Source organism: Botryllus schlosseri, chromosome 2 (assembly GCF_051294905.1).
Source record: "Botryllus schlosseri isolate E-star chromosome 2, Bs_hap1, whole genome shotgun sequence".
Taxonomy (NCBI): domain Eukaryota; kingdom Metazoa; phylum Chordata; class Ascidiacea; order Stolidobranchia; family Styelidae; genus Botryllus; species Botryllus schlosseri.
In genome coordinates, this window is record NC_137237.1 from 8,346,405 (window position 1) to 8,360,215 (window position 13,811).

The window sequence follows — 13,811 nt, forward strand, 5'->3', positions numbered from 1 at the left end:
GTACCGCGTGAATTGTGACTTTTCGCGTTAATTGGTGGCGCATTCGGCTCAACCGAAACGGCGGGCATATACGTTCAGCGTAATGGGCAATGTTATGCAATAGGCGACGGGTGAGCTATCGCGCTACACGAATTCCTAAGGATCAAGATGTCTTCAAGTAACTCCGCGCCATTGGCTTATCAGTCAAGCGCATGAACCAAATGTCTGAAAATGTGGTTCCTCTCGTACTGAGCAGAGTTACTATCGCAAAAACACTTCATCAGTAGGATTCAAAACTTTCACCTTACCCTCATCGAATAGGCCAATATATTCAGAGGTGGTCTGCGTTGTTTTTGTTACTGCACTAGAAGTAGAGGAGTAAGTGTGACGCCGCAAATAATACGTCAATTACAAGCAGAAGTATACCGATTTCCAAGATCAGTAAAAATACGTCAATCGGAAGTAGAAAATGAAAGGTCTGACAAGTACCTAAGTAAGTAGTTAAGTAAGTAGTATCGCAAGCGTTTTGGAGTTAATCAGAGGTGACTATTTTTGAAATTGCAATATGTATCTTTGTGACAACCGCAAATCGACTAATTATACTACAAAAGGCGACGGTTTTTATTACAATTATACTCATTAAAGTAACGGAAACTCCAAACTACTTTGTACTCTTAAAATTTCAAATTGTCAAAATTAAATAATTTTGCGTAAAATGTGTTCAAATATAGGAGTGGAAATATTCTAAAAACAAAACCACTAAAGTACGTGGTGCAGGTGTGCAAAACCTATGCTTTATTACCCCAGAACAGTAGATTATGTCGGATAATGCGTCATGCCTATATGCAAATCTTCATTGATTCGGGCGACGTTTTGCACATGCCAAATAGCATACACACCTTTTTGTCTGTCACCCAATAGATCTTTTTTCCGCCCCAATCCCAGCGCAATGCCAAGATAGTAGGAATGCTGTGAGTCAGTAACGTAGTATTACCGGATTCCGTATTCGTCACGTACAAACGATGCTGTCAAGGAGAGAACATATCATGAAAACAATGCAGTGAAGATTGGAGGACCGTTGCAAAGCTTAAAGAATTTACGTACCGACTGATTGTCGACCCAATAGAATTGATGGTCTCCTCGCACCGCGAAATATGTCGGTCGAATGATTTTCGGTGTTTTCGTGTTGATAAACGTCAACGGCACTACGTCATAATGTTGGATTTGGCGGTATGTAAATACGCGAAAGTCGTTCCGGGTGGCAACGATGTATGCTGGCGGTTTCCCTGCGGATGAGCGCGATAATGTTTTTAGAGTGCCTGATATTGTGGGTAGATTATGTTAAGAGATTTCTCCTGCTACGTTTCTGTAAGGTTTTCCAAAATCAAAGTGGAAGAGACTTGTTCCGCTCTCCAGCTTGACGCTGTTATAAATAACTGATCTCAATGTGTGATTGGGAAAATATATAAAAGTGGTCGTCAAACTGGCAAACATCGCTACTCTAGTAAAAGAAGCAGTAGCGATTCCCATGATGTTTGAAAACTACTTCAAGCGTAAGAAAACTTCGCCTGTAGTTGATCAGATCACTCACGATTCAACAACTGCTGCGCCCGTCCGCCCAAGCGGATGGATACAAAAGAGGCAGATACAACACTATTGTAACTGTCACAGGGAGCAGTATAGAGCACGGCTGCTACACAAGTAGAAGTATAAATTAACAGCTCTAAAAGTAGGTAGTCTCATTAGATTCGGTCAAGGCGTCCTGAAGGTGGCTACTTATTAAATTCAAAGATGCACAAATTGCACAATCACGGCTAACGCAAAACACAAGTGACAATGTAAACAGGTTTACTTGGACGAAGTTAATCGAAGCTGTTGTTGTTTAATAAGCAACAACTTCAAAAGTCGTAAAATAGAAGTTGAAGTTAATCAAAGCCTACTTGACTGCTCAGAAAAACTAGAAGCAGTTTGTTGCTGATTACCTCTGATATATAGGCTATTCGTGTGGGATCAGTAAATAATATACATGAGTATAGCTTGCCTTCTGCTTTACATTTGTACTTCTGTTCCAAAACGTATCCTTCGTTACATCCGCAGTCGTAGGAGCCGTCGGTGTTCACGCACGACTGCTCGCATTGATTGACACCCGATTGACATTCATTGATGTCTTGGAAGCGAAAGTGCACGAGTTACTACTCGAAACTTATCTTGTCCTCAGAAAATCGTTCTAACCACTGCAAATGCGTTGCACCAATTCGTATCCAGACGGACACAAACATTCCGGTCCTCGTGGTGATTTGTAACATAGGCTTGTGCACTGTCGCTTCAACTCTGGACTGCACGCGATCGCGCAATCTCCACCTTCGTCAGATGAGTCGGAGCAATCTTTGGCACCGTCGCATATCTGCGTAAATTACTTTGATTTTGTCAACTAAGGCTACAGATTTTAACAGTACTACAGTCGAACGGTTTACTTGCCGATGATATATTTATACATTGGCCGTTGTCACAGATATAATGATCGATATGTGGGCAGGAATAAATGGAAGAAGTCGGCGTTGGATGAATGGTGTCGGGAAGTCGATCAGTGGAATTTGGTGGTTCGGCTTCCCCTGTCGAAAAGGCACATCCAAGGTCGAGTTTTAAATTAGAATTTGTTTAAAACGCACATACGTTGAAACATGCTTTAAAAGATAATCGACATATATGAATACCATCTAAATTGCTATACTATAGCTCACTACGTGAGCACTACGCAGAATGATATTAAGGTATAGCCTGTAGTCAGCGTTGCTACTCACGGAAGTAGAAGTTCAAGTAACGACAATTACTTTATATACAAGTACAAGTAGAAATAACCATTTCCTGGGCATATGTCAAAATTACCTCAAAGGAAAGTAGAGAAATGAAAGGTCTGAAAGGTACTCATTCTACTCAAGGAAGTAGGTTCAGAAAGTGATTTAGTCGAGGGTTCGAACACTCTTAACGGATCTGAGGTGTCTATATACTTCCGAAACCGCGAGATGTATATCTTCGCGACTAACGCAAAATGACTCTTAATGACACTACAAATATATATAATCTTCAAAAACATATTCAGTTACAAAGATTTCACGTTCAGTATAGTTCCCGATTACCTTAGTATCAGTTAAATCGGTCACCTGTACAGTTCACAAATTCGTCGCTGCCATCGTGGCAATCGTAAAAGTCGTCGCACACCAGCGATGAGGATATGCATTCTGCGGGGTCCTCGCATTTGAATTCTTGCTCGCCGCATTCCAGGTTGCTCTATAACGTCAAAACATGATTTGCACAGTAAGCATCTCAACTTGGATGGCCATAAGCATATGAACCGTCCCTCAACATATGAGTTTACTAGCAACACAGTAGGGTACAGGATCAAGCGCCTGAGTAGGCAGTCCAGGGGTCACCAACACGCGGCCCGCGAGGTCATATTTTGCGACCTGCGATCTGATTTGAGATTTTGGAAGAACGCTGAGTAAATTATTTTGAAATGCTGTATTTGATTTCAGTTTCAAAATATTGTTGTTGTTTAAAAATAAGCAACTCGCCTGTGCTCAACAGCACTATTATGCAACAGCTGAAACGGCTTCGGCAATAGCAATATCATTCCATCTAGGGAAAATCAGCTGATATGAATTGGCATATTGCCTAGGCATGCAGTACCCCAGACACTACCAAGACCGAGACGCTCAGAACACGGGACTAGGTGCGTCCTCACTAGATCAAGCTTTACGAGGAGATAGTCCGTCAGCTAGTAACGTGTCTCGCAAGCCCCAATATCGATTTCTTGGTCGCTAAAATGCGTTGTCAGGTATCGTGCGCAGCTCATAGTCCACTATTAAATGAAGTTTATAATCATGATTTTTGTTGTTGTATTTGCACATATTTAATAAAATATCGCTTCTTTTATGGTAACTATATGGTCAACGCCCACTGTGAGGCCTATTTTGTCTCGATATTGCATTCCTGCGGCCCGCGGCCTCAACGAAATTTGAAAAGTGGCCCGCGACCCGTTTTGAGTTGTCGATCCCTGGTATATAGGCCTATATCAGACTGGATGCGCTGTGAGACAGAAGCATTGCTAAGCTAGAAGATACTGATGTCAAATTGAAAGTTGGATAACATGATATAGATTTGAAATAGTTAATCTACAAACCTCATCTTCGCCACCCGCGCAGTCTGCGACACCGTCGTCAACCCAGATAATCGGTATGCAATTCGGGCGCGCATCAGTATCAATCGGGGGACATTTAAATTCCGTTACTGGATCGCAGGAGCAATTTATTTCATCCGCTCCGTTCACACACTCCACAAAGCCGTTGCAAAATAAATCAGAATCCAAGCATTGACGATTCTGTATAACATAGAATAGTAACTGAAAATTCAAGTAGAAATGACAAGATGTAGACCAGCTCACAGCAGTTGTGTTGTCTCCTGGTAATCGGCATTCTTTAAACATCGGCTCTTGACATCCTGAATATGATTGGTTTCCGTTTTCAAGACAGTATATAATTTTAGATGAAGAGAATCGTACTGCCGCATGCCTATATACATCAATTGGCGCACATGATACACAGATCCTCGCGTCGGTCAACGTTAAAGTAATCTAGACTTCACAGCATCATCGGGCAGGAATGTATGTCGTATAACGCTTGTACATTTTTATGAAGGATATCAAAGAGTGTCAGTTGTCACTTACCCGATAAGACTAGGTAGCGGTTTTCACTTCAAGCTTGAATTGCTGAGTCAGCATAATTTTTTTAAGTGTCGCGAATTTGGTTACAACCATTTTCGACCCAGGAACTACGGTTAAAATGTTGATGAAACGTTTAATTGGCGGCAAGCAAGTTCCTACCGTAATTACCACACCCCATAGTCATTCATACCGAGAACTGGAGATACAAATTACCAAGAACTGTTATTTTGCGGATCAAACTCGAAAAGCATCTTTTTGCATGCCCCCAAGTGTCGATTGCTATGGTGTCGCTTGATGATATCTCCTGGACAAACAAAAACGCGTAACAATGTTCTAGTGGTATCGCCATTTCGCCAATTCCATTTTAGAGAATTAAAATGAGATGATATCAATTACAGACGAATGTTTTAAGTCAGCGTTATAGTTATATAATTTATCACAAAGTTCTGGCTTCTAACCGCATAACTCCACAGACTCGTCGCTTCCGTCGTTACAGTCCGCGTTACGGCGATCACACGCAAAATTAAGACTGACACAATCGGAAAACAGATGATCCCATCGGTGGAAATGTTCGTCCCTTTCTAAAACGTCAGGAATATTTGTAACGAAGCCGATCTTAGTTTCTATCGCTGTCCTCACCGCCCGTGACGTTATATTGGTAGCAGTATAATTCGTCCTTCTTACAAGGCGTCGCGAAACACGAAAAACCGTCTGCAGCCAGGACATAGCCATCTTGACATCCACAAGTGTACTGTTCTGTGTTGAAACGTTTTTTATTTTTTATTTTCCGAATACTTTCACACTAGTAACATGCTAACCAGGATGCGTTGTTGACGGGAAACAAAATTGTGCGCATGACGCTTGAGCTGCAGAATATGGCGAGCATGGATTGCTCGCGTTTCGAAAGGTGTGACTAGCGTCCACAAGGGTCATACCCCCTCGATTTTGCATGTTCACTTCTGTATTCCACGCTTCCAAGGGTATGTCGGCACGCTGAACAGCACCGACTCTACTTTTTGTTTGGGTGATCAACCTTCCTGGAATAGGGTATTATAGACTATAGATTGACAAGATTGCAAGATTATATAGTACTGTAGTAATTTATTCCGAGTAAGATATGGTATGCCAAGGTATTGCTTTAGTCGATTGTTGGCCTAATTTATCGTATATTTAAAGGGGGAGGAGAATATGGTAAATATTTATGACATTGTCGTGCTTGGCCTGTGTGTATGAGAGACCGCAACTATATGGTCGTTACAACCTATCTGTTCATTACATCGCATTGTGTCTGATCGAATTGTACATTGTGCGTGTCTTCTTTAGATGAAAATATAATCTGACGATTATTTTTATTATTGCATTGTGTATTTCCAACCTTTTTAATCGTAAGCGTACATTATCTTTTCGTAATATAAATAACATTAATCGTATACTCTTAATCCGTCGATGGAAAGCCCCTCTCACAAGTTTATTTGGTGAAATATCAGTGAGTTATGACAGTTGCCAGACGTAATCATAGTCAATTGTTATTACGAATTGTCACATAATTAAATCATGATGCTGGTTGATGATGTAGTGTAGAAAGTCAACCCGATTGCATTGTTGACATTATGAAAAGTTGCGCTGCTTCAATCCGATTGATCTTATCCAAGGGTTGCATCAGCGATTCAGCTATTGCTAAATCTCTGAGCAGAAACTGGGGACTATTCGTTGTTATATGGGCTTATATAACTCCATAATTGCACAGGCTACATCTCCCATTTAAATAAATCCTTCCTGACAAGTTCGATGACACCAGAAAAAGCGGGGCTGTGGGATATGGTTCTTCTCGGCAATATTGTAAGAATCGTCAATGAGATGATCAGATCATGAGGATTTATCAGACTCACCTTTCGTTGGCTCGAAAACTGCGACCCTATTCGAAGTGACAGCTATAGTGGTTGCATCTTTAGTAAAAGCTACACTTACGAAGAACGAATTTGAATTCAACTCCACAGTCTCGATGTAATCTGTACAAATAAAGTAACGTTGCTAATTACAGGCCAAGAAATCACTTTGTTGGGGAATGCATAGTTCTATAGTGTCTACACTTAAACTATAAAATTTGGTCCGTGGATATTAGGGGTGTTAAAAATGACTTTTTTCTCAAATTGTACTGGCTACTTGATAAAATTATTAGATTACCTAATTTAAGCCTACACACCAAATTTGGTTCAATTCCAGCCAGTTGCCGCATTGCTACAGCAGAAGAAAGTTTCTATATATTATATAAAAACAAATAAATTAAAAATTTTCTGTTCACCCCATGTAACTGTTAGGTTGTGTACAGAAACGATATTCACCAAATTTGGCTTCATTCCAACCAGCGGAAGCGGTGTTATTGCCGTCGAAAAATTTGGATTTGAATAAAATAGTATTTACGGTGGGCACACTTACAATAAATAATTAAAGAGTTGGTCACCGTAAATACTATTTTGTTGATAATCCAACTTTTTGTACGGCAATAACTCCGCTACTACTGGTTGGAATTGAACCAAATTTGGTGAACATCGTTTCTGTAGACAACCTAACACTTTCATGGGGTGAACAGAAAATTTTTAATTTTTTTTTTTAATTTATTTTTATATAATAAATAGAAACTTTCTTCTCCTGTAGCAATGCGGTTACTGGCTGGAATTGAACAAAATTTGGTGTGTAGGCTTAGATTAGGTAACCTAACAATTTTATCAAATAGCCAGTACAATTTGAGAAAAAAGTCATTTTTGAACACCCCTAGTAGACAATACACATATGAGAAATATACTATATAGTGAGGCAGGGGTAATGTTCCTATCATATGAATTGACCGGGATAAGGCGTTGTTACTGATAGCAAACCGTTGGTGTTGTTGTTTATTAGTCCGAAAACATAAATGGTGCTTATCGCCTGTTGGTCTTTAGCCCAACTGTTTATGAAGTAGCTTACAAAAGACAGAAATATAAAGAAAACTAATATCTTCTTTCATACGATTTCTACGTATATACAGCAGGTGTGCAAACCAACTTCGAAACGAAACCTACATCACATAGGCGCCGAGCTGACTTTTATTTTTTACGAGGTTGCGAAGTCTTGTGACGTCATATTTGTTCCATATCGATGACGTCATCGTCGCACGAAAACGCACTTTACTGCAGGCCGCTGGTGTACGTGCAGAGTTACACCATTTGCGTGACGTTTTAATATCGGCCTTGCACTCATTAATATCATACCATGCAGTCGAGTTATTAAATGGAATCTTAAAACGGTTAGATCATTTGAAGTGTAACTGCGGCCTGCGCTACCAGTCCGTCCGACGGAATCCGCAGTTGCATCAATGTTATTCACGCGCAACGCCCAGTGTTACTAACGACACTACGCACTGGCCTTGCAAGTAACGCACGTCAACTCTCGAATACTTCAAGCAGACAATAATGATGATTAAAAACGCGAAATCGCGCAGCCAATCAGTAATTGCCTCATGCGGCTTCTTGCTTCTCGTTGACCAACTGGCATCGCGGCAATTGTTTGATGATTAAAACATTGGTGCATTTACCGATTTAAGTTCGCGAAGCATTTCGGGAGTACATCGGTCAATTCGTAAATTCAATCGGCATGTCGACGGCCGCCAACGCATACTAATTGAATTACGTGTTGACGGCCGCACTAATTTCGTTCTACGGCCGCGGGTTGGCCACCCCTAGGCTAGAATTAATTCCACTTCCGGACGCATGCCGCGATCTTACCAATATAAATCCACTGCCTATCTAATGCCTTATAGTTTAATATTCGATAGTGTTGTTCTCGATACGAGTAGTGTACATCCAGCAATCAAGTTTATCGGAATGTAGAAGGTTCCCTGTTCAAACGAATCGAATAAAATCAGAATTTGTGCCACCCATAATCTTGTGATGCATCACGATAATAATGAAAGGAAGACTGAAAAATGACTTTGTGCGACAATTTCGGAGTACGAATGTATCAAGTAGATAACAAGAAATATGGATGATGGCAAATGAGAAAGCGTGTAATCTAATCAGTATCGCCACGAATCGGTTTTGAGTGTGACACCGTATTGACTAGCTTCCGTCGCGACAATTGTTTTCTCATTATATCGGTGTTTTCTCATTATATCGGTGTTTAAGCTGTATTGCTGCATTTCCCAATTAATGTCATTGGCAAAGCCTTGTTAGAGAAACGAATCTGCGCAGAAATGAAATCCAATTTGCAGGCACACACCAACACACCCTCCAATTTCGCGCTCCGATTACCTATCTCGAAGCTAGCTAGCTCATGAATGGTTTCGTAAACGAATATGGGTGCACATAATTTAGATTTCAGAAAAGCAGAACGTATATTTGGGCGCCTGGTCGGCAGAGGAGATCTAGGATGGTGCTTCTCAGCACACGCTAGGCGCGTAGCCAGTCGGAAAATTAGGGGGATTTGTATTTTTTTTCCAAATTTACCAATATAGCATCAATTCAATTAGGGTCAAGTGCATGTGTAAATGGCGATCATATAATCCCTTCGTATCGACGATTTTAGGCGTATGATAAGCTTGCCAAAAAGAGTCCGGGAATGCTGTCAATTAGCGAGTCACTGATCTCTGGTGAACAATTAAATACGCGCGCGTATTACGCAGTCTCGGCTACAGTTTTCGCAAATCAAAATGTCCGAACTTGATTGCACCGATTTCAAACCTTTGTCGTATTTCAGAACTCGAGACATGACACACATCTTCTGGTCGTTACGTTCAAGTATTAGCGGGAATCAATTTCGCACGTTAAAGTCTGTTTGCAGCGATTTGATGTTATTCAGTTTCGCGATGTCGCTTTTCAATCAATACGACAAAAAACAATCACTAATTAGCGTAAACTCGACCGCATTGTCTCGAAACCAGCGAGAGATAGGAGCCAAAGCATGCTAGGCCCGAGAAGCGATAGTTAGGCCATAGTCCAACAACGATATCTTTCACTTCAGGCCTATTGCAGATGCTATTGTGTACACTGAGGCATTAGGCAAGCGATGATATCGTGCACACCAGGCCAAAGCCGCCAATGCAGATTCGATTGCGCAGTTAAGCGATGATAAAGTGTGAACTGGGCCTATTGCAGATGCGATTGCTGAAGCCTGCGGAACCAGGCTTGATCGAGACGCGATAAATCAGGCTAGCGACGATTGCCATGCGCACGGGAATGAATGACCTAATTTCGCGACCATCTCAGAGGGGGATCATCACAGATTCTTCTCGCTAATTGACCACACGTTTCTCGCAAATCCGCCGCGCGGAACACTGATTACACAATAATTGAATTGCAACTGAATATTAGAGTTAGAATGATCATTTCAAAATGACGGGGTTTCGCGTTTCAAATAAGGAAGTTCGACCCCCGATACCCCCGTGGCTACGCGCCTGACAGACGCGCGTATCGAAATCGAAGACGTCTCTAATGAGGTCGCATCGATTCGCCTTATTACTAATTACTGGTCACAAATAACTTGGGCGTTTCAGCATTTTGTACGAGGTAACCTCGTAAGTCGGCGCCTATGCTACATCATTATGCCATGAATGACTATGGACAAGTGCGATAGTTAAAACAGTGGTTGCCAAGATATCTCGAGGAGAAAATTATTAAAATCATGTTATGGTGCTTATCATAACAAAGATCTTTTGCACCACTACACAAGCAGGCTAATTAGCTTCATCAACAACACATAGTAATTGATCATTTTTGTAACGGACTATATGATATTCACAATATTTGGATCTGATATGTCAATTTGAAATGCCAAGGCTTTCAATGGGACTTGATAGGAAATCCAATTTCAACTTGATACGATTCATTGGTCAATTTATAACGTGCAAAACGCAGAAATTAGATTTAGCTATTGCACATCACCTCTTCCAGTGTATGTCTTTGCTATGTACACCACTCTATCACTATACGGGTCGTAGACCATGTGACTGAGAGTTTGAGTAGCCGCGACACTTCGCAACATACGAAGGTCTGTGCCATCCGCATTCATCGAGTAAAGACTGGCTGATGGTGTGATTATGGTGAAGTGCAACCTGATTTGAAGTTGAAGAATGGTGATTAGAACGTGATATACGTATTTAAGTATACTCCTGCATTTACTTGTGTCGGTGATGATCGAACGCTAGTCCCAACGGACAATCGACATCTTTCATGAAAATTGTAGATTGAATTGTAGAAGAGCGTCCTTCTGCATCTTGAAATGTTTTTGCTGCTATAACAGTACAGTTTGATATCCAATAGAGCGTACCGGTTGTCGGATCAATCGTGATGTATCTTGTTGGCTCGATATTTTCGATGAAGGTCACACTGAATGAAAGATCAGCGATTCAATAATGATATGATAGATTCTAAGTTCAACCGCAACAATTACCAAACGCAAATGATGCTCGACGATGTTAACAAGTTTTCCGTTGAAAAGCCATGTAGGCCTACTATAAAAACGGCGTTGGAGCGAACAGAGGTTGAAGCTCTTTCGATATGAACTTGAAAGATTACGTCACTATGTAGGCCTATACATCAAGGACAAAAATAAAGTACGTCCTTTCCTTATACATTTTATGGAGACGAAATCATTGTGACTTCACGTTGGGCCGCGAGTGTTAACGAGAATTGAGTGTTTTAACCCGCCATTAGAAAATATATGTTATTTCGTGCATGCCTGATTGTCTGTAGCCGTGTTCCCGTCAATTCATACAAGCAGTTCGATATTGTGACTGAAAATTGTTTTCAAATCTCCGAAAAAAACATCATTTTGATTAAAGTACTCGTGTTAACAATTATAGTGAAGCAGCCATAGAGATGATAAATTGAGGAATTATCATTTTACAATTTTTTCACCGCCCCTTGAAAAGGGGCATTGGCAGGTTGGGAATCTTTGACATAAAACGATTGGTTATCAGAATGAATGACGAGAGGGTCGATAGGATACGTTGATATGTCATAGTACATAATTATGTCACTAAATGGTTTCCAGTAAGGCAATGAAACGCACGTTCTGCTTTAAAAGAGTATCAGTATAACATCTTTTAACTTTATATCTAGACGACTATGCAAAAGAATACGAACTTTTCGCATACCAAAAACAAACTCCTCACGGACTGACCACGGGTTACCGATCACTGTGTCATGTGTTATTGCGACCATCGCGCTTTATAATGGTCATGAGCATTGATCATGTATTCAGGTCCCTCGACTTAAAAAAAGCTTTTGTAACAATATATAGACAATATAGAAAGAATATAGATGAATGGTCGGTCCGGCACCTGAACGCAATTTGAAAACTGCCGGTATACAGAACCAAAAAGATTACCTTTTCGGATTCGGAGCATCATACTTGATATATCGGATTGATCTTTTCTCTCTGTCCACGAAATATATTCTTTCTTTATTTGCGTCGTACACTATCGCGTACGCTGACGCAGTACCATCTACGAAACACGGGTGGCTGGGATTCGGCGTGAAACCCGTTTTAAAGGCGAGACTTACCTTCAATACGAACGCGTGATTGCGAGCCATACCCATGCACTGTCCTCAAATATCCGTCGTCGATGATGATAAATTGGTACTTGCCGTGGACTAGAAACGAATGGGCACGACATACAAGTTGCTGTTGGGTGTTTGAAGTCTATTTGTAATGTGACATAACAACCAGAGGCAGTCAAAGTAGTCATTGTCAAAACTCAAGTAAAAGTAGAAGTAACGCCGTGATTTTCTTCTCTATTAGAAATAGTGATTTACAAGGAATTAAAAAGTAACTATTCCCGGCCCAGTTTTGCCTAAGAAACTGAGCACTGTCAAGTAGAAGTAATTTAAAATCGTCACCACTTGAGGAATTAGAGCAAGTAGTCAGAATCTACTTGAAGTACTTCGAAAGGTAGAAGTACTTCGTTACTGACCACGTCTGATGACAAGATGAAGCTATTCAGACTCTTTACTCACATCGACACGAATATTACATATAGATTATAACCTATACCAATGGCATGCAGCCGTAGCCATATATAATATTATCACCTTAATCCTGATTGACCCAATCAACACTTGAAATTGAGGCATTTTCATTAGCATAGACAGGGCGGAAATTTGAGAGGGATGAGTCAAAGTTTGGGGTGATGGAACGGCGCACCTACATTGTGACGTAGTCAAAACATTATATCACAAACCCTGGCCGAATAGTTGAGGAGTGGGTACCCCGTCCCCTATGACTGCGTTATCGAGTATATTGTACTCATATGCCAAAAAAATAGTTTCCGAACGTAAATTAACGGTGTCAGCCCATTTTCATGCTGTATTAAATACCTTTGCACGAAGAAGTGAGACTAAAAAGGTATTTTGTATCAGGGCAAACGCACTGCGGTAGCATAGTTTCGCTCTTTGTCAGCGATTTGACGTCAGGATTGGTCATGACACAAGCGTGATCGCAATTCAGTGTATTACAGATAGTACCTGAAAGAAGAATATCAGTAATTGAATGTATCAGTCTAACAAGCAGGAAAATACACTCACTATATTGTGGGGGTATTCGCTGCAGCATCGGGTGACTTATCACCAAGGATTTAGCCTCGTGAGAGCTCGCGTTTGAACGAGCTAGTTTCGCCAACACCACCGCATTTTTTCCGTCCCAAGCTTCCGCGGATATGATCTCGTCCCGGAGAACATCATACCAACGGATTCGGTTTTCAAAGTAGGCTATGGATGATGAGCTTCGGTAGTAAGGGTGAGATCTTGATAAAACTACCTTAATATAAAAATATATGGATTGTTTGAATTATTGTCCCGTCGTGAATGGACTAGATGTATGGATCTGGAGGTCGTCCGACATTTGAGCTTGTTACACAATGAAAAACGACATAGTTCAAAATCAGACAGTTAAGCATGCGGCTTTATCATCATCCAGGGCTGGGTTGAAATCGAATAGCTGAGCAATTCCAATCGAGTATCCCTCATTATGACGTGATGACAGTTGGAATAAAGTTCAAATAATGTATACCTTTTAGTGACCACAGCGAGATTACACACATCATTGAAGATAATTCGAAATTTTTTCGGCCCGTTACCTA

General features: G+C 40.8%; 2 protein-coding genes across 3 annotated transcripts in view; one reads left to right on the forward strand and one right to left on the reverse strand.

The window, feature by feature from the left end:
- The window catches only part of LOC145433289 (uncharacterized), a 66,742-nt gene that overhangs the window by 7,307 nt on the left and 45,624 nt on the right, over positions 1-13,811 (forward strand). The window lies entirely within an intron of this gene.
- The window catches only part of LOC145433287 (uncharacterized), a 30,334-nt gene that overhangs the window by 6,125 nt on the left and 10,398 nt on the right, over positions 1-13,811 (reverse strand). For both annotated transcript variants that reach the window (XM_080310341.1, XM_080310340.1), the window contains exons 14-31: positions 13,258-13,489; positions 13,051-13,197; positions 12,238-12,327; positions 12,062-12,179; positions 10,852-11,058; positions 10,615-10,784; positions 6,589-6,708; positions 5,518-5,736; positions 5,339-5,455; positions 5,158-5,280; positions 4,421-4,476; positions 4,160-4,357; positions 3,141-3,267; positions 2,458-2,591; positions 2,212-2,383; positions 2,021-2,146; positions 1,084-1,265; positions 879-1,004 (exon numbers count right to left, since the gene is read on the reverse strand). In XM_080310341.1, the coding sequence (XP_080166467.1) occupies positions 879-1,004; positions 1,084-1,265; positions 2,021-2,146; positions 2,212-2,383; positions 2,458-2,591; positions 3,141-3,267; positions 4,160-4,357; positions 4,421-4,476; positions 5,158-5,280; positions 5,339-5,455; positions 5,518-5,736; positions 6,589-6,708; positions 10,615-10,784; positions 10,852-11,058; positions 12,062-12,179; positions 12,238-12,327; positions 13,051-13,197; positions 13,258-13,489 (2,664 nt within the window). The remainder of the gene's footprint in view (positions 1-878; positions 1,005-1,083; positions 1,266-2,020; positions 2,147-2,211; positions 2,384-2,457; positions 2,592-3,140; positions 3,268-4,159; positions 4,358-4,420; positions 4,477-5,157; positions 5,281-5,338; positions 5,456-5,517; positions 5,737-6,588; positions 6,709-10,614; positions 10,785-10,851; positions 11,059-12,061; positions 12,180-12,237; positions 12,328-13,050; positions 13,198-13,257; positions 13,490-13,811) is intronic.